The sequence below is a fragment of the Vanessa cardui genome, chromosome 7 (assembly GCF_905220365.1).
Source record: "Vanessa cardui chromosome 7, ilVanCard2.1, whole genome shotgun sequence".
Taxonomy (NCBI): domain Eukaryota; kingdom Metazoa; phylum Arthropoda; class Insecta; order Lepidoptera; family Nymphalidae; genus Vanessa; species Vanessa cardui.
In genome coordinates, this window is record NC_061129.1 from 3,009,329 (window position 1) to 3,036,679 (window position 27,351).

At 32.1% G+C, this 27,351-nt stretch overlaps 1 protein-coding gene across 4 annotated transcripts in view; it reads right to left on the bottom strand.

The window, feature by feature from the left end:
* Positions 1 to 5,697, bottom strand: part of LOC124531396 (RNA pseudouridylate synthase domain-containing protein 2-like) — a 444,799-nt gene extending 439,102 nt beyond the window's left edge. Inside the window, exons 1-2 of one of the 4 annotated variants that reach the window (XM_047105967.1) lie at positions 5,644 to 5,697; positions 4,910 to 5,267 (exon numbers count right to left, since the gene is read on the bottom strand). In XM_047105967.1, the coding sequence (XP_046961923.1) occupies positions 4,910 to 5,188 (279 nt within the window). In that variant the 5' untranslated portion in view covers positions 5,189 to 5,267; positions 5,644 to 5,697. Of the gene's footprint in view, positions 1 to 4,909; positions 5,367 to 5,611 lie in introns of those variants that run through there. The other 3 variants (XM_047105968.1, XM_047105966.1, XM_047105965.1) reach the window with 3 other exon arrangements.
* Positions 5,698 to 27,351: the final 21,654 nt, after the last annotated feature.

Below are 27,351 nucleotides of genomic sequence, written 5' to 3' on the forward strand. Positions count from 1 at the left end.
GTTTTATCGTTTAATTAATAGATACGAATTAATCTTATTTAAATATAAATATTAAAAACTATAGGATTGATAAAAATGTGTTTTTTATTAATTGTTATTTTAATATTTTAATTCGTCACTGAGAGTTAAATGATTTTGTTCATACATATATTTGCTAGTTTTTTTTAATTAATGATAATTCGCATTTGTTTGTTTATACGGTATGAATTTGTGTTTTGTGTAAAATGAAATTAATAGGGCGATGTATAAAATTCATAAAAGAAATTAATCATTAATTAAAATTCTAAATGAGCCATTGAACGGTATTTAGTTTTTTAGATAATTAGCATCGGCATATCTTAATTAGCGTTTATCATCTTCAATTTCTGTTGCGTGTATAGACAATAATATAATACAATAAATAAATAAAATACAACGTATATGTACTTGTTATATAGTACAAAAAAAAACATTTTTTAGATCGCAATCTATTTATTCGCATATCATATACTATTCTTGGTACGGGAATATTTCTGGACGAGCAACTTGCTGGCACGCTACTATAATTGTATTAAAAAAAAAATTTAAAAAATACAAAAGAGGTTCTGTATCAAATTTTATGTGTATGCTATTGAACGTTGAGAGGTTCTTAGAATTAATCCTATGTACCAATCCAGCTAACAAATTGTCACTAAAGTGCGATAAATCGCAATCAAATCGAGACGTAATCGTTGCCGTTCAGTCGTTTCCTATTCAACTAACTACCGCATTATCACAGGGAATTCCGAGGAATTGTTTGGATTAATCCGGCTGCTGAGTTTCACTTTCGGATATCTTATCAGAGTTCCAAGTTTCATCCGAACACCAAGATTTCTGAAAATCCAGGGCAGCGTGATTTTACAGCCATTTTCTGATCCAGTTTTTGGTGGTCGATTTTCCGAAACGATACGATTTGGGAACCTTTAATATAATCTACATACCACACGAAGGCCGGCGCCTACATGACCTCCGGTGTTGTAGATGTTCATGGGTTGCAGTAGATACAACACATACACATACGTGGTAAGTAATAATATCGGAAACGTATCTTTATCATTATAAGGTAGAAGAATTGACCCGCTGGATATAGAATCAAGTTACCATAAATATGCATTTTCGTCGATACTGAACAAACGTAAGTAGGTATAAAATTTCACCCCAGGATGCGATGAAATGGTTTTAATAGGGCTTGCAAGATATGACCTCAACGATCGAACATTGCTTTTTAATAAAATATTTAACTCTGAATATATGTTCAAACTAACTGAGGGTAACTAAGGTCATAAAGGATTTAGTATTCAAGGCCGGCGGTATTAGTGATATTACCATTAAGATACCATCAGGTCTTGTCTATGCCATAACCAAAAAAACTCGAAATGTCGGTGGAATTAGACACATGCAGGTTTCCTCACGATTCACCGCCCAGCACGAGCTGAATTATAAAAAAAAATGTGTATTTTTTTATTTTAAATGAGATCTATTACTCAATGTCTGTCTTTTGCTTTTACACTCAAACCACTGAACCAGATTGTATGTAGTAAGTTTGAACTTTTCTTATAGCTACGACGACGACAATACTACAACGGATGACCAGCCCCCAAAGAGCGAGCGACGCCGCTGGCAATAACTGGTAGGTTCTAAGATAGTCGAATTATGTATATTTTCTTTTGTATAAATAACTTATATTATATATAAATAACACATACATGTGTTGATTTGCAGACAGGAAATAACTTGATTGTATTTTATGAACATACCTTTATTATTTATTTTGAAAAGTGTATCTACTGAGTACCATGTGCCTCAAACTCGCTTGTAAAAAAGAGTTTATAGAATAAAATATATTTTGATAAAAAAATCTTTCGAAAAAACTGTGCACTATATGTTAATACAATATACGAGTAAGTCAAATCCGCTTTCATTAAGAATATACACGGAACCCATGGAGCGTTCTCAGCGGGCTTTTAGCGTTTTACTGAATTTGTAAGAGCAATAAAATCGTTTTCCTGTTCAGTTTTCTCTGTACACACAGAATTTAATCCAATTAATGACCATTTACTGTATTAAATATTCCAAACTAGTAGTCGCCCGCGGCTACGCTCGCGTTTTAGGGCGCTGGTTGTCAATATCAGGCAAGAAAGTTGCCTATGTCCCTTCTTGGAGTTCAAGTTTGCTTCATACAAAATTTCATGAAACTCGGTTCAGCAGTTTGGTCGTGAAAGACCGATAGACAGACACAGATAGATTGGCATTTATAATATTAATATAGATGTGATTTCGCTAAACTTATTTAAAACGTTTATTAAACACCTTGAAGTTAAAGCAACGTTATTTTAATAATGCATTTCATCAAGGATGTACTGAAAATTTTCAGACACACTGCTCGACGTCGACAAGATGACCCGGAGAAGATGACTGTGATGAATAAAATGGAGGGGAAAGGACCTGCGGCCGATTACCTAGCCAATGGATAACGACCATTGACCTCGCATTCACAACTGCTCTGAGAGCTGAAAACTAAACGTGATGGAAACAATACTATAATATAACGCAGGATTTTCAAAGCCGGGACCTTGATAAAGAGAACGACCTGGAAGAGGAAAGGAATCTCCATAATAAGGCAAATACAATTTTTGAGCTTTTGTAGAGATTTTGAGTGATGAAATATGTAACAGTATATATATTTTTTTATTTAACGATTATGGTCGAATTACGTTCACCGGGAGAACAAAACTTCACTTCTAAGTGGGATAAATAATGTTACTCGTATAATTTCAAAATCATTTTATTAAACCAACTTTATCTATTATTTATGTTCATAATATTATGTAATTTTCAAACTTTTTCTTTATTTTGATGGCTAATTATCGTGTAAGGTATCGGTGGAGGTGACCACTTACCGTTAAGATTTTACCGTCATTTAACGGTCATGTTTAAGCAATCTATACATATGATAAAATTAGAGTGTCTGTTTGTAGAATTAAAATAGCCCTTTTTACTCAGTACATATGTATGTTTACACTGTACATATACCAAAATATTTTTTTTTACAATTTTTGTCTGTCTGTATGTTTGAACGTGTGGACCGATTTTGACAGGACTTTCACTGGCAGATAACTGATATAATAAGGAGTAACTTAGGCTACACTAATATTTTTTTTGTTATATTCAAATGCGTACAAAGTCGAAGGCACAGCTTGTATGTAATAATCAAAACACAATTTTAAAACAGACAAGCTATTAATATTTAAATAGATAAAAGCGAGCGTTGTACTCTTCATAGAATATTCAAACAATTTGATTACAATGACTGTAAGTACAATAACTTAGTTTGTTTTAAAACATATACAACACAAAGAGGTTTTAGAACATCGTTATTACTAATGGAAAAAATACAAAGAGTATTTATTTAAAAAAGATTTTTAATATCAAACTGTATACAAAAAACGCTATTACAACGACATTTGTTTCGTCTCATTGAATAAAAATTACTAATTTCTATACTATGCGCGAATTAACGTTAGTTTTTAGTTTACTTGGTGGTGGGGCTTTGTGAAAGCCCGTCTGGGTAGGTACCACCCACTCATCAGTTATTCTACCGCCAAACAACAGTACTCAGTATTGTTGTGTCCGATTTGAAGGGTAAGTGAGCTAGTGTAACTACAGGCACAAGGGACATAATATCTTAGTTCCCAAGGTTAGTGGAGCATTGACGGTTTAAGGAATAGTTAATATTTCTTACAGCGTCATTGTCTATGGGTAATGGTGACCACTTACCACCAGGTGGCCCATATGCTCGTCCGCCAACCTATCCCAAAAAAAAAGTTTTCTCGCATACTTATGGGAAAAATTAGTATTACTTACTAATAAGAGATACGTTATACTGAAAACGCCTTTGCACAAAACAAAAAAAACAACTCGTTTAATGTGCATGCCATAAAGTTATGTAATGTAATCTAGTAAAAAAAAAAAAACAATTTCTACATTTGAAAATCATTGATGTATTTACGATCTAAAATACTAATAAGTATACATATAAGTACACAATATTCAAATAAACATAGGTATATAGTCCGCCCGTTGCACATCAAACGTTTATTTATAATATGTATTTTTATTTTTCTATTTTATGTTAACTGTGTACACTACAGTATATTAAAATTTACATAAATTACGCGCATAATATACGTCGATATAGTATACTAAAGCTTTGTTCATCCTTTTTCCTACTTCCATTGGAATAAGCTATGTAATACATGCATATTATGGTGAAGAAGAACGGAGAGAGAAATCTTTCCTACCCGGACAAAAACGTCTTCTTTTGTCTAAACGCTGAATATATAGAACCTTATCGTACCTGGGTGACGGGTCGGGGTGGTTAGTTAGTGATGAATATATAGTTAAGAAGAAAACACTATTTAGCACAGATATAGCCGCTAGCGCTCCGAAATAAATGGGCAAAAGAGACATCTATTGGATAAAAGTTGAACTACGGCGTAGCTCAACTTAACCTAAAGAGTGTGAGTAAAAGTGAAATATGAAATGTGTGTGAGAGTATGAAAATATTGAAAACAAACTGTTTTCAGCGACTCCATCAACGTCAAAATTGTTTATCAATTTATAGCATCAAACCAAATATTCGACGTTTTAAACACAATTTTTTAAATTTAACATAACAAGAATATTAAAATAGCGCCATCTATGAAGAATTATATGAACTAGTTACAACGGGTCCTCTTTGACTAATGGTTCCGATGCGCTATAACAGATGGCGCTACAAACAAAAATTTCACAGTATAGTTTCTTTAAATACATTTTCAAAAACTATTAACATAGGTTTTAAATTAAAAATGTCTATGTTTTAATATTAATTAAAGTGATGTGAACTTACCTGTATAATATCGACGTTTACAAGACTCGCCTCCCAGAAGTCTTCAATGTTCTCAGGGAAATCACACTCATTCCTCGGATCAGGACTCAGCCCCGGATCCCTGGTCTTGAAGACGAAGACAAGACCACCATCCGTCTCGTCCGGTCTCCAAGCACCACACATAGTCGCTACAGTTCTCTGACTCACTGAAGTCTCAACCGAATTCTCATGTTTCACTTTCTTCACCGGACTATGTTCCAAATTCAAATCACTTTTTACTTTATTGCTAGAATTTGCCATTTTTGATAAACGCCAAAAATGGTTTCTAGGATGTTGCAACGTAAGCACTAGTGTTCTAAAATTGAAAAATCCCTTTAACCTGTTAATCATGTGAAATATTATTATACAGTAGTTTAATTTATTATGTTAAAGCAAGTTGATAGTAAGATATTAATATCAAGCATACCACTACTTAAATTAAAGAATAATAATTTATCTTATTTAAATTTTTGATTAAAAATTTAGTGAAGTCTTTATAATAATACATATAATATAAAATACATAATATTATTGTTGTTTTAGCTTTAGTAATAATTTGAAGTTAAACTTTGTTTAACGCTGAATCCGTACAAGAAGAGGTTATATATAAAAATCAAAAAATGTGTAAGACTAAGTAAATTAATTGAAAAATTTGATTTAATTAAGTTTTTTATTTATATTCACTTAAATATCACTGAAAATGAGTTTATAATCACAATATTTTAGGTTATCCTTCCGTTATGGATTTAGCGGCATGTCAAACCTAAAAGTCAAAACAATGTAATGTGTTGCCAGTAGTACCATAATTTTGAATGTAACTCATACACCAATAAGATTAATAATTAATGAGAAAAATAAATAACAGTTGTTTTCAGATAAACCTTTATCATTGTTTAATATTTATTTGTGATGTGAATATTTATAATATGAAATTTTAAATAGGAGACATTACGATAAGATGGTACAATTGTCCAATAGATGGCGCTGTTTGTTTTGTTACTATTCCAATGAAATATGTTGTTGTAGAACTTTATTTATACTTCGATGTCATGTCGTTTTTTTAAATATTTGGTTAATTCTTAATAATTTACGATGTAAATAAACGTTGTTCATAATTATTTACATTATTAATTAAATTAAAGTAATTCTTAACTACTCCGGTCATGTTCGAAAAGAGAAAATAAAAAAAATATACGTCCTTATTTAATTGCCAGATAAAATATATATTTTAATTTCCCATAAAAGTATATCTTGAAAAAATAATGAATTGTATGCCATCCCTATTTAAATTTTATACAAGTATATAAAAATATTCATCATGTACATTTACCTATTATTTCAAAACGAACAAGACGATAAAATGAAACAATTGTATTTCGAAACGTGAAATAAAATTTGTCTTTCATCCCGGCAAAATGGTTTAACAACACAATCAACGAAAGTAAAAGGTTTCACTCAACAAAAACATCGGTCGTTTTCATAGAAAACAGCCGAAGAACCGCTTGTAGACAGTTAACCCCATCGGCTTATTTACATGTAAAACGCGGTTAGGAAAAAATGAAGCTGTTACATAAATAGAAATTTGAATGGAAAAGCTAGCCTTTGAACTATCAGTTTCTATTTAAATTGCTTGTGATGTTTACTGTTTCATACTTTAAAATAATATTATACCAAAATTGGTGACACTATTATCAAATAACATTTACATAGATTGAGAAACTGCATTTCCAACAAAAATATCTAATTCCTACTTACCAATCTTTAATTCGTTCATCACTGTTTTTATTTAAAAAAATTTTTAAAGTATTTTATATTGTATACCATCTATAACCAACGAAAAAAATAAAGGTACTTGCTGTGCCCGTCAGATATTAGCAAAAATGCATCGTCATCCCTGTTTAGATATTTCAGCTGGTATTTTCTCACTGAAGAAATTGCTTTTGGTAAGAACTGTAAATAACAATAATAGAAAACACATAAGGAATAAGTCTGTAAAAACAAGAAATTCTATAGTTTTGAATATAGGCGTTAAATCTTACATTTATGAAAAATTAGAAAAAATGTAATGATAAAGTACATTCAATAATAATTTTGTTCAGAATTAATACCCAAATTGTTGTCATTATTGTTGTTTCTTTTTAGTTTTAACAAGATTTTAATCATTTTATGTCTGTTGGTAGAGCTAGATGTAAACTGCATTATAAACAAGCACAATAAATAATTTTCATACTGCGAGTAGCAATTATTAATGTTTTCAATTCAATATTTATTTTTTGGTTTCCAATCGCTAGATAACACACATATCTACTGATTCTGAGGTCTCCGAGACCCGAGTTAGGTTAGGTTAGTAGTAGTAGGACAGTATTAATTATGGCTGCAATTGATCAAAGATTATTCATGTAAGCCTTCCTATTTGGAAGTTAGAGGTTCATGTACATCATAACTATGCACTTTAATATTTACCGCGAAACTAACTACTGATATGACAATAGTCTGTAACTAACTTCTGATATGCTTTCTGCTTCATATCCTTTTATGAACCGATAATTTAACTTATAACTTGTGGACATGGGTTATAGGATGTATTACTGTATTTTTAAGTAGGAAGGATAGTTAAGAAAAACAATAAATGTATGTAACACTAAGATAACATACCATTGGTTAGTAAATAATAACATATAGAGTATAAAACATATTGCTATAACGAAAAAAAATTCTGTACGCATTTTCCTGAATGGTTGTCATTTTTTCTACATGGCAACACTGAAACAGATGTCATTAACGCATGAAATATATCCTTAGTGTCCACTGTCCACTCAGTCGATTGTCTACGCGGTAATCGCTTAGGGTTGCCGACGTCTGTAAAGTATCAACTAAATGATCTGACGACGTGACAAATGGAGACGTCTAAATAGTTGTCGGATCTTTGGATCGGGCAATAAAGATAGCGGAATATATGTTGAGAAACTGCTTAAAATTCTCTATTCTATACATAGAAACGATTTTTATTAACATAAGAATTAATAACATTAAATGCTTAAATATATACAAATATGAACTAAAACTAGTTCCTGCATAAAACTTGACCACGCGCAATGGTGGCAAGAATGCTTCTCTGTTGAATCGCAACTACGATCCTCTGGGCAATAAATAAAAATTTTAACAAAAAGAAAAACCGACATCAAAACAAAACACTAGTTTAAAATAAATTAATATGCAATAAAAAGTAATGAAAGTAATTGCGTATACAAAGTCTTAGGACTTTGTATAATAACGTATGATAACGTTGTTATAGTTATTGTTATATTTGGAGCCGTTGTCTGTTAGACATAGGACCTTTTCGATACTGGCCTTAACAAATGATGAACTTTTTTCAAGGTCCATCAGACTTCCGATTTCAGGCCATCCTCCTTCAGGTCATGATATATCTAAATAAGGACGTATCTTTAAAAAATGAATATCGTGCAGGCACCATCTATGTACCGTTTTAAGTGAGTGTATATGAAAAACAATAGGCGTAAGGCATATCCTCATTATGGTTTTTGATATAATTCATGTTAAAACAAGGATTTACGAGACAGTTTAAAAAGTGTAAACGCGTATTTCGTGACTCGAAAAGATAAGAATCGTGTGGTTTGAAATGATAGTGGAAAATGTATTAGCGGTGGTTTTTCCCCGCCATATGTCAAAGACAATCTCGCTTTCATAGAGAGAGTGCAGGACACCAGTCAAGCTAGCGTGAAATATTTTATGACCGTAATAATATGTACATATAATATACGCTTTCAATTAATAGCACATTATATTATAATATAATAATAATTAAATTAAGTTAAGATGTAACTTAAATAACGATAGCCAATTTTAAGAACTAAATGCCTAAATTAATTACATTGCAATGTGCATAATTTCTTATTTTCATAGTACGATAGAATAGAAAAACCGACTTAAAAAAAACACTATTTAGAAACGAATAAATATACACTGAAATGTAATAAAAATAATTGCGTTTTCAACATATTTTCTAGAGTTCTTAGTAAAATGAGATGAAAAATATTAGACAATTTAAAAGTCGATATACGATTATATAACGTAGATATAGTTATTGTTATATATGGAGTCGGTGTTTTTTTACGTAATTTAAATTTTTACGTAATATTTGTGGCGCGGGAATCTGTAACTTAAATACTTTACATAATAATAATTCCATATAACTTTTATTAGCCCAGGATTTGAGCACCTTGCTCCAAATTATCTGAACTATGGTTCATTTAAATGTTCAACAAAAAAAGGCATATTGTGACTGGTACTGGAGTATTTAATTTTTTGCATATATCGTCTCAACTATTTCAACCTTTTAACTAATTGTATACAAATAGTCAAACTAATCGGAGCGCTACAACTTTCATCGTGTCAGTCAGATTAGCGTCCGGCCGTAACTATCGGCACGGGTGCCCACCTCGACCATAAATTAGTTGCCACTTGAGCGGTACAAGGGTTCAGTACGAGTCCATTGTTTCACGACACGACAAAGATAACTTGTGAAAAATAATTGACGTTTTCATAAAATATTTAAATATAAGTTCAATTTACCAAGCATCTCTCCGTTTGCATACGTGTAATCTGTGGTATTGATTTAGGGGTAAGAGTATTTAGCAAGGCGGTGATTTGACCAATGAGCGCTCGCAGTGTTAAATTGGCTGTCAAATGTTACCAATCCATTTTCCGAGAGGATTTAATATCAAAGATGCTTATTACTACGGTGGAAAAGCAGATGCTTAAATATTATATGCAATATGACTCAGTTTCTTACTTTTTTTAAATACGCTTTTAATAGTAACTTTTTTTTCTTTAATTGAAGACGATGTCATCACGTATTTAAAATGTTAAGTCTGTTGTATAGTATTATGAATATATTTTTATTAAAATAAATGACTGAGTTTTATTGTCAGTTCTTCTTAGTAGAATCTACTTTCCAAAACTGGTGGTTTTACACGTAATTCAACAATGTAACATCCAAGAGTGCTTGTATGATCGTATTTGGATTAAGAACAATTTGATTTCGTTTTAATCTTCTTTCCAAAAATGGTGGTTTTACAAGTAATTCAACAATGTAACATTCAAAAGCGCTTTTATGATCGTATTTGGATTAAGAACATTTGACAGATTTGATTTCGTTTCATATTTTGTATATTAGAGATAGGTCATTTTTTAAGCATGCCTTGGAAAGTACCATCTTTATATTTCCAAACCAATAATAGCATTAATAAATATACATTGATGCGTTCCAATTTTAAGAGATAGTGAGACAAAATCTCGCAAAAAGCCTTACCACCAAGTAAATAACCAATAATAAGAATTATACAACGATTCTAGGAAGTTGCTATCAGTACCACAAATTGGTGTGACAATCTAGTTCCTGACTATGTTCCACATTGTAAGCGAAATGGTCGAAACTATTACCGACTTAGTACTTGAGCATTTAAGTATCTCCAACACAGAGAGTTTGTTTTTCTTTCAGATTAACTAATAAATTTTATTTGTCTTAGAAGATTTCTTGACTTATTTTTAATTTGAACAAAAAAATGTTAAACAATATACAAAAGTTGAGCCGAGATGGCCCAGTGGTCAGAACGGGTGCATCTTAAGCAATGATTGCGGGTTCAAACCCATGCAAGGACCACTGAATATTCATGTGCTTAATTAGTGTTTATAATTCGTCTTGTGCTCGGTGGCGAAGGAAAACATCGTAAGGAAATCTGCATGTGTCTAATTTCATAGAAATTCTGCCACATGGACAACGTGGTAGAATATGTTCGAACCTTCTCCTCTAAGGGAGAGGAGGCCAGTAGTGAGAAATTCAGAGGCTGTTGTTGTTGTTGTATACAGAAATTTATACAGAGTTTGTATATTTCCCGACAATGAATTTATCGTGTCGTTAGCTACAATGAACTTGAGCTATAAAGCATGGACCATAGACTTTTAATCAATCTGCAAGAGCGGTGCGGGAGCACAAAAATGGCGGCAGGTTAGTGCCGGCTTAATTAAAACCATAAGGAAAATTGTCCTCGTACGTCCCTTTTTTGTTGGTTTATTTAGGAAAACCTTTTTGGTTGAAATAGTTGAATTAGTCTATTGATCTTTTTTTTGCATATGGTAACATTTATAACCGAAAGTATCTTTTTATAAAAAAAAAGATGGACAAACTAGCACCAACTTGTTTTGAAATAATATTTTTAATAGGCAACATCTATAAACTAAATCTTTATCGTAATAAACTAGAAAAATATAATCGTGATTATTCAAACCAGCAAAAATCTCAAACGCATTTTATGGCCCATGAAATTAGGAACGCTTTTATATAACCCGCATTAGCTGAATTTATGTTACAATAGTTATCGCCCGCGGTTTCGCTCGTATTTTGAGTGTTGATTGTCAGGTATAAAATGATTCTCCTCTTCATTGGAGTTCAAGCATTCTCCATAACAAAATTTATCAAAGTCGATTCAGTGATTTGATCGTGAAACAGCAACATACAGACATACTGAGAGAGTTATGTAGGCGTTTAAAATATTAGTATAGATTAAACAGATCTTTTTCTGATTTAATAAAATCTGATATATTACCGTAGGTTTAACGATAACCAACCAGCTTTATATTGGTCTGCAATATGGTTTATATATTACATATATTTATGTATATTTACTACTATTAATAATAAATATATGCAATATAATCTACAATGAAAGCATAGATGAATCCTCAAGAGTACGAACGCAATAAATAATCAGAAGTAAGCCATACGGAAATGGGGTTCCAGTTTAATCTTCCCAACAAATCGTATTCAGATATGTTTACAAAAATTTTATGGAAATATTATTCAGGGACATAGAACAGGGAAATTGCACGGCGGTCCGCGATGCCAGTGGAAAATAATATTATTTTTAAGTCTAACGCGACTTAGAAAATGCAAAATTTATTCAATAATATTACGTATAATTTTTACAGAACTAAAGATACGAGAAATCAAAGTACTTATACAAAAATAATGAGGTTTATATATTATGTTGACATAATATATATTAACATATTTTATGTGTTTTTATTTAGATTAAGGTCAAATATATAAATGAGTCAAAAAAAAAGCTTGAATGTTAAACTCAAATGCAATTTCGAAATCTTTAAACAAAACATAACAAAAAAAGTTTCAACAAAAACCTTTTTATGTGAACCTCCTTACAAGGTCTTAAATTATTGATGTAAAGAAATCCTCATCGCTCCCAGTTTCATACATTTAAAAGCAATCCCGAAACGGTGTGCAATCGAAACACACCGCCATTCGGAATCAACAATCCACGGCGGCTTAGTCCCGCGGGCGTCGTTCTAACCTTACGTTAGTATTTATTTTTATGTATACGAATGGTATTGTTTTTACCAACCTACCTATTTTATATAATGTAACAGCTTTAACGACAGCTAAGTATATAGGAAAATAGTTGTCGCTCTCGGATTCGCTTGCGTTTTTGGGGATTTAGTTGTCATGCTTAGGCAAAATAAGTAGCCTATAAAATTTGAACTACAAGGAAGGATCCTTGGAGTTTAAATTTGCTTCATACCAAATTTGATTGAAATCTGTTCAGCAGTTTGAAAGTGAAAGAGCGACAGACAGACAGACAGAGCTACTTTCACATTAATAATATAAGTAAAAAAAATTATAGATAAAAGAAAACCTAGTATGTCGTGGGACACTGTTGGTTGGGAAGAAGAATCTTTCGCTATATGTAATGTGTTAAATAACACACACAAAAAATAAATTAACAATGTTTGAGATTTATTACATGACAATGAAAACAATGAGTTTAAACAATATTATATTATATTGTATATAGCACAATAAAGAGAGAGTAAAAGAAATAAATGTCTCCTGTATGGGGTATAACCCTTTTCCCTTACACCTAGTTCTCCTGTTTTATATCAACTAGTTCAGTCTATTGAATTGAAAGCCGCGTAAAAGAACTTTATCTTATTTTGTACCAATAATTGTATTCCATGATTTCTGAAATTATCGTTTAATATTATATTGTACACTAGTGACAACTACGAAGTTTGCTATTGAGAGTTAGCGAATAAGTACATACTTGTACCTAATTAAACTTACTTAAGAACCGATTATCGAAATAAATTATACCTATTCAGAAAGTAATGTTAATAAATTTTAATATAAAATTTTCAAATTGAATCCTTATGATACATAAAATAAGAATCATATTCCCAAATCAGAGTACATTATAAGCAGTAACATATTCCGACTACTTTGCAATCCATCCAGCTGCAGTATTAACATCATTTGTGGCGATTTGAATCTCAAAGATTTCATGTTTAAGTTACTCTGCGCTTCGGGCTTTGGCTCGTGGTTTGAAAGACTGAAATACATATTTGATTCGTCTATATTTAGTTGCATATTGATAATTTTGTCTTGGTCACCATCATCACCATTGTAAGTTTACTTTAACTTTACATTCTTTAGGTCACCTGAAATCAGGAGTCACGATATTGCTTATGTCGCGTTTGCTTCAACAGTCATCGTGTATATATTTGTCTATATCTCTGGAGGAGGCCTTCACCTAAAGGGGTTACAAAATAACATAATTTAATAATAGAAAGATTAATCTACTTCATTTATTTGAATTGTTGAATTATATGTTGTTAATCTATAATAAAAAGTTAATATTACTGTTAATTTTAATAAATGAACAAATAATATGTATATTATAAATTACTCTTGTATTAATATATACTAATGTATATTAATATATACTAATGTATATATTAATATAAGAGTAATTTATTAAATTGTTAAATATGTAATGTAAATTTACTTGGTGAGAAATGAAAGGCTTTTTTATTTTATTTTATTTATATATTCATTTTCGGTTCAAAATAGAAATTAATAATCGTGAAATGATAAATCACAATATCTAAGTAAAAAAGAGACTATTGGGTGTGTTGGTGATCGTGGTGCAGTAATGTGCTGGTATTTTTAAATAATCATCACAGATATATTGTCACCAATCAAGGCAAAACAAAAATAGGTATCGCTTTTTAGCGGGAAAAGATTACGATACGATTACGGTACGAAACCCAAGCATAAAGTTCTGTCACCAAGTTATTTTCTTTAACAGTTTAAAAGACATTAATATTTCTATGACTTAGACCAAACACGTATGGTTCAGTATGCTCTGTTACACTCTGTATCAGTTTCCTTTGAAACAGCAATTCTCAATGTAGTCAATCTATTGAAAAAGTTATAACTAGTATTTAATATTGAAATATGTATTAATGATTTTACGAATTTCGAAATCTTTGATAGGTTAGGTTAGGTTATTATTAGGTTTATAGGTATCATATGGTATATATATATATATACACATCATAATATGCGTCTACGGAAAATTCGACTAAAACAATTCGTCTAAAATACTATTCGACTAATAACAATTCGTCTAAAACAAATTGTCTAAAATAATTCAACTAAAGACAATTCGACTAAAGCAATTCGACTAAAAACAAATCGACTAGAAACATTCTCCTTCCCCATTACACTTCAGTCTCGCGACTCTGCAGTCTTCATCGATGTTATTGAAAATTTGCGACCTCTTGTGAAGCTTCTGTCTTCCCCATACCAGGCCGGCTAAGTCCCACACACCATCCGAGATGCCCCATACCCGCCCAACTATGACGATCCGATATATGCAGACAGAATTGTATACGTCAAATCAATTGCGAACCCCGAGTCTCCATATTTTGTTCAAGAAAATAATAATAAACTTAATACAAAAAAACATATAAAAAATAACTGTAAAAAACAAAAAACACTTTTAAAAAAATATTTAAAAAAAACAATAAACATATAGTCAGCAATCCGCCACGTCCTCGTTCGTTGATTCTGGGTCCAGCAGAGAGCGGAAATTCATAAAAGAAGGGAGGGGAGGGTGAAGGGAGAGATGAACAAAGGATGATGATGATGATGCCTATTTCAACCAGATATCTCAAAAAACGTACTACACAATAGGAATTTTTTAGCAGTTTAACGAAACAAAGCTTTTAGAGTAAGCAAAAGAGATACTCGTTATACGTCGTATGTTAGTGGAATTAATTTTAGTAAAGTTTTTTCAGCTAAATTGTTTTCGACGAATTATTATTAGTATAATTGTTTTTAGTCAAATTGTTTTAGTCGAATTGTTGTAGCCAAATTGCTTTAGTCGAATTGTTTTAGACGAATTGCTAATAGTCGATTTGTTTTTTAGGCGAATTGCTTTAGTCGAATTGTTTTAGATGAATTTTCCGCAAATCTATAATATGTGTGTGATAAATTGAACTATATATTATGACGAATTAATTAAGTAGTTAGTTATGGTACATACTTACGAATTTTGGACTAGGATATTTTCTTGTTTCGTACTTTGAAAAAAAAAACCCGTGAAGTCGGGTTATTAAACATTGTTGTTTTATCTTGTATTAAAATCTCTTTAGTTTTAATTAATCCGACTTTATATGACGAACCTGACAAGACATACGTACTGGTAAGTTATTGCTAACATATTGCAGGAATAAATTAAACAAAAATAACGAATGAGGTATCTTAATCCATACTAATATTATAAACATATCTTTCTGTTACTGATGTCGATGAAACTTGGTACGAAACAAACTGGAACTCCAAGGAAGACCAACTTAATATGATAACGGATGAAGTCGCTGCAGAAAATCAATTTTCGGTAGAAACATTATCTAGTTTATTCTAATTTATAAAACAAATACTTTTACAATATTTTGGTTAGTTTAGGCCTCAAGTAGGTTATAATGTGTATGACATTTTTATACCTAAACCCTTTAACACGTGGGTGATGTCGCTGAAAACCAGTTATCTTGGTGGTAGGGCTTTGTGCTGGCCCGTCTGAATAGGTACCACCCACTTATCAGTTATTCTACAGCCAAATAACAGTACTCAGTATTGTTGTGTTCCGGTTTGAAGGGTGAGTGAGCCAGTGTAACACAAGAGACATGTACAAGCACAAGAGACATAACATCTTAGTTCCCAAGGTTGGTGGCACATTGACGATGTAAAGAATAGTTGATATTTCTTACAGCGTCATTGTCTATGGGTTATGGTGACCACTTACCATCAGGTGGCCCATACGCTCGTCCACCAACCTATTCCATTCCGCTGAAAACCAGTTATCGACAAAAACACTGTCCAACTGTACATAAAAACGAGATTATTATCTCGGTAGCCGCGCATTCAGTATTATGCATCACTGTACACCAATTATAATTGCTGGTTTGTCCTCGTCCGATTATCCAGCTTCCCGGGGATTTGTTATGATCGCACTAATTGCTCGCATCCCGGTTGAGGTTCGTTCCTTCCTCATTAGCCCGTCGTGACGTCACTTTCCATGAACGCTTCGAATCGGTTTCATAAATAGCTTGGTTTCGCGATACGCCTTTTTTGATAGGCCATTTTATGTTTTCATAAAAGTTTAAATTGGTTTTTATTGTCTTTGATTGATACTTTGTATTGGTTCTTGGAAGTAAGGACGAACAGAGTAAGAAAGGCCTTTCATTTAATTATAATAGAAGAATCTGCGTACGATGATTCCTCATTAAAATCAAAATCAAAATATACCTTATTTAAGTACAAGCACATTTGAATCGTAATTTAACAACTTTTTTTTTATATTAAGTGAAGCTACCACTGGTTCAAAAAGTACATTCCACCGAGAAAAACCGGATAGACACTCAAGTTATTCTTTTCATCATTATATCAGCCATGTTAGTTAATTACATATATATGTATGTATCAAAACAAATGAACTTGATAAGTCATAAAACTATTGAAATGAATTTAATAAATATTATGAATGCTTGCAGTATCAGTAACTAAATACAGTTAATTGTATCCGGCATATTGAAAATATATTCTTATATTTAATTAGTTGGGAAATAAAATCTCATTCAATTTGTAAGTCTCAATGAATGTTTGTCTATTGTATATTTTACTATTGCATTTATATAGTGTCTCTTATAAGGCTGTAGAGAAGTATACTCTAAAAAGATCGAATCTAAGGCACAATGCACCTGACAACAGTAAAGCCACGTTAAGAAATTGCTCCTATCCGATCTTCCGGAGCCATTGATTAAAGGAAAATCACGAGATAGACACCTGGGGACTCATTCGGTGATAGGATACTAATCGAATCAATACGTACGACTTTCCTATAAAGTTTAAGAGAAAACGATAGACGTTTTGGTTCTAACATATATGTATGTAACTAAACGAAATATACTACAGAATTTGTTTACTTACAACATCACATTAGTAAGTTCTAAAATTATAAGTGTTTCATAACTATATTGTCTATGTATTATGTCCAAAAACCTTCCACTCGAATCACTCTATATTTTAAATAAACCTTATCAAAAACCGTTGCGTAATTTAAAAGATCTAAGCATACATACAGACTTTGTTTTACACAATATATATTGATAATGAAGAGCGGCTGTCAATAGCCCATATTACATACTTAATATAGCTTTAATTTCGAATGTTTCTATATTGCACAAAACTGATGTATTGAGCTAAACAGAAGGATAAGGAAATCGTTTTTACTGAATACTTTTCAGCTTATTATATATTTACATAGTACATATGTATAAAGCTGAAGATATATAAATATATAATAAGATTATTTGAATGCGAAAGTTTGTAGACTAACTGATCCGATTTATAACTATATATTTTCGTGAGATAGTTCAATTATTGAGGAATAAAAACTATATCAAATTGATTGAAGACTCTACGATGAATCAATAATTTAAACACTGATTTGAAATTTTATCAATAATTATAATTAATAATAATTAATCATCATCATTACATAGGTATACATATATATTAATATCAGATAGGACTTTGCCATATATAGTATTCGGATTTATTACAGGAGAAGTTACCAGTTTCTTAGGGTAAGCACCATATCACAATTGGTTAAATAAAAGTCTTAAAAGGTGTGAATAATATTTATATTTAAAGTCGCTTACTGCTATCTCTCCCTATGTATGCTTATATTTTTAAAATTACGCAATAGAATTTGATGCGGTTTTTTTCAACAGATAGAGTGATTCATGACGGAGGTTAATATATATATATATAATAGAATATATAATAGAATATAGAATATATAATAGAATATAGAATATAGTAGAGAAACATTGATAATTTTAATTTTTAAAGTTATGACGTAAATAAACAAATTCTGCAGTTCATTTATTTACATAACGTTACAATGCACCTGTGTAATGTCGCTAATTACAAAATAAGTAAATCGATCTTAAATTCTGATATATTACAAAGATTCAAAAACAGACTTATTTATAAAAAAATACTCTTGTATACTGGTAACACAAACACATATGTCTGAAAAATTTCAATTAAGAGAATTACACACGAAGTGGTCTCGGAGAAGCGAGGTGAAGCAATACATACGCTGCCGAAATTGAATTACTGGCCGTTCTGACGTAGATACGGCGTTTCGTTGCGTTTGTAAACGCGTTCGATCGAATTGCGTTTCATTGGTCTAAGTATGCTGGTGAATTTGTCTATAAAACTCTATATTCTTTATAATTAGTACATGACATTTAAATGTCTTTGTGCAAGCCCGTCTGGGTAGGTACCACCCACTCATCAGTTATTCTACCCCCAAATAACAGTACTCACTATTGTTGTGTTCCGGTGTGAAGGGTGAGTGAGCCAGTGTAACAACAGGCACAAGGGACATAACATCTTAGTTCCCAAGGTTGGTGGCACATTGACGATTTAAGGAATAGTTAATATTTCTTACAGCGTCATTGTCTATGGGCGATGGTGACCACCTACCATCAGGTGGCCCATATGCTCGTCCGCCAACCTATACCATAAAAAAAAGAAAAAAAAACGGCATTAAAATGAGATTCGTAATGTTTAGCAAAAGTGCATATACAAAAAAATCAAATAGAAGCTTGTACAATCGTCCTGGGCTACCGCCACTGATGCTTGGAATAATTATTCTTAGCTAAATAAATATTGTCGACAAAAGCATAATGTAATAAATATGTAGTATACACAAATGGAAAGTTATTTTTTACGCATTCTTTTAATAATACTATTTTGCAGCTATGATTCATTGATATCTGGAACGTAACCGACGGCTGTACCTTAAAATCCGTACAATTAATCTCTTTTTTACATGTTGCGTTCGTAATAAGTAGAATCACGTCACAATATGGATATCAATTTTTTTTTTTCAAAATAAAATCGCTTATATGATGCAAATAGGCAACTTGATATTAGATGGTCACGAATTCCCAATGCCAACTTTGGTGTCGTAAGAATTTTTTACCATTTCTTAAATTGCCAATACAAAACCTCGAACTAAAATGTACCTTGGGCCTGTAGTTATACTCACGATCAAACAGGAACATAAGAATACTAAATATTGGCGCATGGGAGTTGAATTTTGGACGAGTTGATGTTACTTCTACCTAAACAATAAATAACTGAAATGTACTTCTGAATGAATTGAATAAATTAAACAAACATTTCCTCTCAAACTTGAGGTTTACCAGGCTAGTTTGTACAACTTTTTTGGTGGTAGGGCTTTGTGCAAGCCCGTCTGGGTAGGTACCTCCCACTCATCAGTTATTCTACTGTCAAACAACAGTGTTCAGTATTGTTGTGTTCCGGTTTGAAGGAAAAAATATAGAGCGATATTAAAAACTATACATGGAAAATAAAATATTTTCATCAAACTTTGTCAAACTGTTAAAAAAAAAAACAAAACGCGGTAAAATTTTAAATTTTAATCCGTGTGTTTCCAAATAGGATAAAACAAAAACGCGCAGTTCAAAAATAAAGTTTAATTTTGTGGAAACTGTTGTATTTACGATTCAAGGTGGAATTGTTTTTGCAAAACCATTTTTGTTTGTTCAGTGCACTTCTGTTAACTTAGATTACGATGGCCCTGTCAACGTTTTAGTAATCTACATTCTATAGAGCATTTTCAATGAGTGTACGATTAATATTCACTGAAAACAACTATGTTTCCTTTTATAACATAAGTTGAAATTCCAGACATTTAACTGTTCAAGATAAATAAAACTGTCATCATTATCATCATGATCAGCCCGTATTAGTCTACTGCTTAGACATCCCTCACTGCTCCCGATCTTCGGAACCACTCCACGTTCTACCGGCCACCCTCCGTACATCTTGGTTCCACCGTGCCTCATGACTTCCTACACTAAGCTTTCTGATTTGCAGTCTTCGCTCTAGAACCTTTTGCCCCAACGGCTATCAGTCCTTCGACAAATGTAACCGGCTCACTGCTACTTCAGCTGGCAAATTATCTGAGCTATTCCGAAGGCCTTCGTTCTCTGTCGGATCCTAGTTGATCCGACAGAGAACGAAGGCATTCAAAATAAACGTATAATATCAAAATTATAAAACCAGTCAATTAACATATTTTTTTGTTTTTTGGTTGAAATTTTGTATTGGTTCTTGAAAGAAAAGGACGAAGAGAGTAAGAAAGGCCTCTCATTTAATTATAATAGAAGAATCTGCGTACGACGATTCTACATTCAAAATCAAAATATACTTTATTCAAGTAGGCTTTTACAAACACTTTTAAGTCGTCGTTTAACAACTTTTTTACATTGAGTGGAGCTACTACCGGTTCGGAGAGTAGATTCTACCGAGAAGAATCAGCAAGAAATTCAGTACTTATTCTTTTTCTATTAAATATTTAATCTATATTTTTCAAATAAATAATACATATAGGCTTTATATAATTGCCAGGTGAACCTGCGACTTTACCCGCGCGATATTTATAAAACTTTACCCAGAGTACATTTACACATCGTCATTTTACAACCTCGATGGTTGAATTTAACACTGTAGCCTATATGAGTTTCTTGCCGGTTCTTCTCGGAAGAATCTACTTTCCGAACCGGTGGTAGCTTCATTTAACTGTCAAATGACGATTCAAAAGTGCTTGTAAAAGCCTACTTGAATAAAATTTATTTTGATTTTGTTATTCGACTATAGAATCAGTCGAAAAATAAATACGAATAAGAGTAGTAAACAGTTGACATGAAAATATAAAAACATCTGATTTATTTATGCCCCTTATTAAGCCATTAAGTTCAAACCTAATAACGCGTAATCGCCCGTTGTCGTTCGCATCGCAAATTAATAACACATATCTGTCAATCATCCGATGACTCCCTTTTTAACTTTCAACGTGGAACCGACTTTATTTTACCGTTTATAAATATAATTATTCACCCTAATGCCACAGCTATAAGGTCTAGATTTGATTGTTTTTCTACTTTTTAACTGTCAAGATTATATTTGCATTTCGTGCGAGCTAACGACGTCGTAGTACCCTTGAGCACTCACCAGTATTAAAATGATAAATATACTACTATCAAGTATGGAAATCTCCCAATTTATTATATGATAGGTCGTTATTCTATTACGTAAACAAAGTTTGGGGGTTAATAGAGTCATCTAGGTTATTACGTGTAATATGTGTGGGGTGGGCACTGGGCAGACTTGTGTCACTGGTTTTTTGGGTAATTACCTTCGCTTTTTCGTGTTATACTATATTGAATACTATATTATTATAATTTTTATTAAAATAGTATAAAGATCCTAGTAGCTTTTTTATTGATTTTATTTTGTTATTTAATTATGAATTGCTAGAGACCCGACCCGGCTTCGTACTGGTACAATTTATTAATAAAGAAAATTGTATGATATAACTAAACATACGATGAGCATTCACAGATATATGTATAATGTTTTTGTTTTTGAATCGGGTCATAATAAATACTCCTAAAATGCAAATAAATAAGTTTAAACCATCTTGTAATATTAAGTAAAAATAGTATTATATTCAAAATACATAATTATGCATAAGTCACAAAAAAAAAAATCTTAGAAGATTAACATTATTTGATTTGTCTTAAAATATATTATTTATATTCGTCTCGTTCTCGGTTGGGAAGGAAAACATCGTGAGGAAACCTGCATGTGTCTAATTTTATAGATATTCTGCCACATGTGTATTCCATCAACACGCATTGGAACAGCGTGGTGGAATATCTTATTTTTTTTTTATAGCATAGGTGGCAAACGAGCAGGAGGCTCACCTGATGGAAAGTGACTACCACCGCCCATGGACATCTGCAACACTAGGGGGCTTGCAGGTGCGTTGCCGGCCTTTAAGAAAGGAGTACGCTCTTTTCTTGAAGTTTCCCATGTCGTATCGGTTCGGAAAAACCGCCGGCGAAAGCTGAACCTTCTCCTCAAAGAGAGAAGAGGCCTTAGCCTAGCTGTGGAAATTTCTTACTGTACCGTACGACATTATCTTAATGAATCAAAAAGCTTAACAATTACCTAAATCAAAGAAACTGCCATTGTTATATAATTGTAACATATTTATTTTTCTACAGCTATTCATCAATTTATTATTATATTTATTTGTAGAGCTTGATGTAAGCCCGATGGATGGAGATATCACTCACGCATTACATATTTTACACCCAAGCAGCAATGCTTAGTAGTGTAGCGTTCTGGTCTAAGGGACTACAGGGGGATGAGATCTCAGATTCTAAGATCGGTAGCGCATTGATAATGTACGGAAAGCTTAAAATTTCTTATAGCGCCAATGTCTATGGTCAGTGGTGATCATATGCCACATAAACAAAACAATCAATTAAATATATAAACAAATTATATTATAAAACTTATCAAATTTCAATAGGAAATAGAAACAAAGGACACATCACAACATTATTGATCTCGACATTAGCCGTGTTCTAGTTTATTAAATCGAATCCATCACGTTTCAATAATATTGACTTAAAACAATAATTGCATACAAACCATAAAACCGGCGTGTGCGCCGTGGAACGATGTTTTATTCAAAAATTATATCTTTATTTGAGTGTGTAGCGCTCATTAAAAAATCTAAAATCAAACATTGTCGTTACTAATGGTTCTCGATCGAATCGAAATTTAATTCCATTATTAATATTAATCGTGTGTATAACAAAGAGTTGGCTTTTGGTATACAGTGCGCTCTACTTAAGTACTCTTATTTTAAGATTTAATTATTTTTGTGTTACTGATTTATTTTGGCTCACTGTATTTTAATGTCCTCACCAAACAATAACTATATTTAGTAATATTTTGTATTAAATGATTGCCATAGCTTCGGCAGCTACACAGATAGACTAGAAATTATATGGTGAAGTTTAGGCGTCTAAATTAGTAAAATGAATTTGTATTTTAACTCAATAACCATGCATATTCCTTTAATTGTTGCAAGAACACTACATGAGTCACTCCTATCAGTATGCCAGATATGATCTATATCTACTATCAATTATAATATTGTTGGAGATTCCTTAAGTTAAGAGTGGGATTATGGAGACGACTGCTACATAAGCGGCTGAATACCAGCGCCTCTCTCTACCCCACCGATTTCGTTCTAAGCCGAGGTGCGATCTCATAGGAGACACCCTCAGGACGAACTTTAGATTTAATCTCGAGCCCCGCGCTCAACCTCAGGCCAGGGGATATTAGTTCTCGCCCGAAAGACCGGTGACGCTGTAAAACCAGTAAAAAAAAAGCAAAAAAAAAACAAGCTTTTAACAACTCTTTATATTTGGTTTGCATCTGCCGAGCGAGGTAGACATGTCGTAATTTACGTTTTTGCATATCTTTATCAATTGTTATTTGTTTTAATGTTTAAAGAATTTGTCTCATTTAATTCTAAATAATTGTTTGTGTTGTAATTATAAATTTTAGTTTTTAGGTAATAAAGTGTATTTTTTTTTAATTTAAACCGCTTCAGATTTCTAATAATATAATAAATATGTCAAAATTATGATTGATAATCTTCACGGTAGATTAATTTATTTAATGAGTTTAAAATTTAAACGAATGTAGGTTTGGTAACCACTAATGTATGATAAATAATTTATGAAACTTCGTGAACTACATACATTACTTACAAACAAACAAAAAAAAAGATAAAATGAAAATCAAAATATTCTTTTAACACAAACACTGACGTTAGATAATCTTTACGTAACATTTTCGTTCTATAACAATTCGATTTTCTTTCGAATAAATCTCGAATTGTATTATAAAAAAGTGAGTTCAAAATTCGAGAACCCGTAGTAACTCACCACATGACCAATATGGTAAATAGCCTTCAACTTAAACGGTAATTTACTTGAACAGCAAACATCATCGTCCGATTTTTAAAGCGAAAAGTCGCTCGACTGTTATTATGGCCAATATATCAAAATATTGTAAAAGTAGCTGTTATTTTACCCCTGTTTACTCGCCAGTATATCGCGGCTTAGTATTTATTTGTATAACTATACAATATGCGAATCGTTTAAAAAATTCGAAATTCAACTAAGCGATTGTAACCTTATTTATTTTTCAAACATAAGGACTATTTTCCTGTAAATGTATTGTTAATTTTAATTGCGTTCGTTCGCTGTAAATGCAGCACGACTCGGTCACGCGCTGTTTAATTTAAAAGCTCACCCATTAAGGGAAGGGGTCATCAGTTGGCTTAATAATTGGTATAAAACAGTAGAAACTGTAAAGAATAAAACGGAACTGACGAAATGGCTTAATTTGATATTCATGATCATTTTAATATAAAAATATTGTAGCATAGCGTTTTAACATTGTTTTGTCTGCGATCGATGGTCAAAATAAATTATTATTCTTGGAGATATACTGCAGTGACATACTTATGTTAAAAAGTAATGCAACAGCCTGTAAATTTCCCAAAGCTGGGTAAGGCCTCGTCTTCCATAAAGGAGAGGGCTTGGAACATATTCCACCACGCTGTTCCAATGCGGGTTGGTGGAATGCAAATGCGGCAGAATTTCGATGAAATTAGACACATGCAGGTTTCCTCACGGTGTTTTCCTTCACCGCTGAGCACGAGATGAATTATAATCACAAATTAAGCACATACATATAGTGGTGAACCCGCAATGATCGGTTAAGATACACGCGTTCTAACCACTGGGCCATCTCTGCTCTTACTTATGTTAACTTTGATTTATTTATAAAAAAGAGGCGTCAAATAATGGTTTTAAAGATAATTAATAGATCGTCTGTCATCGCGTAATCACTAATGATATGAGAACTATCCAAGTCAGATCTTAAGCTACAATATATTATCCTAATATATTTTATGTAATTGTAAATAAATTTCAGAACTGACCAGATTGAACTTGGCACACATTTAGATCTCACTTATAATATTGAACTTGGCTCTCATTTCAAAACTATGTTTTTGATGGGAAGTACAACATTTACGCGAAGGCGGAAAAGTTTAAGGAATAGGAGAAAGAGGTTGATGCAAGAAAAATGTTCACTTTAGGATTAAATGTTATTACTTTATTTAGAGCCTAATTGTATATATTAGGGATATATATGAATATAAACCAAGAGGCTCATTTATATAATATATAGAAATATTAAACATCCTTTATATCGTAAATAAATCATAATCATTTGGAACCAAAATGCGAGTCAATAGGTTACTCCCCCCTCAAACCGGAACACAACAAAATCAATCGCTGTTTTGTGATAGATTTTACACAATGACCCGAAATAAAGAGTGTATAATACACATACACCGTGTATTATATTAGGTATTATTGCTGTATGGCCTTTAATTTTAAGGATTACCGTTTAATAGTAACAGTTTCTAAATTTCCTTAATTTTAATTTTTGAGGATAAGGTTAGGAGAATATTCCACCACGCTGCTCCGGTGCGGTTTAGTGGATTCTCATGTGGCAAAATTTCGTTGAAATCATTTACGATGTTTTCCATCATCGCCGAGATCGAGATGAATCAAATACACAATTAAAAAATAAGGAAAAAAAGGTTTATTTCAGTTTCATTTACATATTTTTTTATAATCTGTATGCTATCCGCAGATGAAATTTAACCGACTGCTCTCAAAAAGACCTTTAAAGTGTCAACCATCTGTCGCTTGTAAGCAAAACTCATTAGCCGCGTCTAATGGGAATTGGAAAACGCGACGAAAATAAAAATAAAAAAAAACAACAAAGTCGTTTATTAAAAGCCAAGTAGAAACAACGCCTAGAGTGACAGGCCCCGGGGAGCACGTAGCTTGTACAATCAGCAACAAAAATATCTAAGTACTTTTGTTATCACTACATAGTATAAAACAAAGTCGCTTTCTCTGTCCCGATATCCCCATGTATGCTTAAATCTTTAAAACTACGCAACGGGTTATGAGCCGGGCTTTTTTATAAGATAGAGTGATTCGAGAGGAAGGTTTCTGTATGTAATACATGGACAATATAGTAAAGAAACACTGATAATTTTTAGAAGTTTGCAATGTGATGTCGTAAATAAACCAATTCCGTAGTATATTTAGTATCAGTATTTCACCCATGCAAAGCCGGGCCGGGTCGCGAGTAATTCATAATTAGCAATAAAATTAATGAATTAATTTACATATATTACGATATACGAGTATCTTGGTTTGTGACTTCGATAATCCTTGAAGTTATTATTTGTATAATATAAATATAAATATTTGTAAAATTGTACAAATTTCACTTAACTGTACCTCCTAGTTTCATTGTGATATTGTAATTGCTTTATCGACTTTTTTAATTGAACATAACTATATGAAATTTGGTTTACTTCATATTTTTCAACCAGGATATATTATTAATTTGTTAATAGTTTGTATTGAATTTGTACTTAGTTTAATTTAAATTTTCAATGTATTCATTTAATATTACGGTTTAAAAGTAGTCGCCAAATTGAATGAAATATTTTAGATTTTAACATATGCTGAGCTGAGATGGCCCAGTGGTCAGAACAAGTGCATCTTAACCGATGATTGCGGGTTCAAAACCCAGGCAAGCACCACTATATATATGAGCTTGATTTGTGTTTATAATTCATTTCGAGATCGGCGGTGAAGGAAAAGATCGTGAGGAAACCTGCATGTGTCTAATTTCATCGAAATTCAACCACATGAGCATTCCATCAACCCGCATCGGAACGGCGTGGTGGAGTGTGTTCCTACCCCACTCCTTAATGGAAAAGGAGGCCTTATCCCAGCAGTGGGAAATTTACAAGCTGTTTTTTTTTACTTACTTAACATATTTTCTTATTTATTATTTATTCTTGTAATTATCTTTTTTATGACGTTAATGACAGTTTTATTGCGAACTAGCAAATGGTCGACATTAGGCTCACCACTATCTTGCTATACGTCTCTTATAGTACCAAATACAC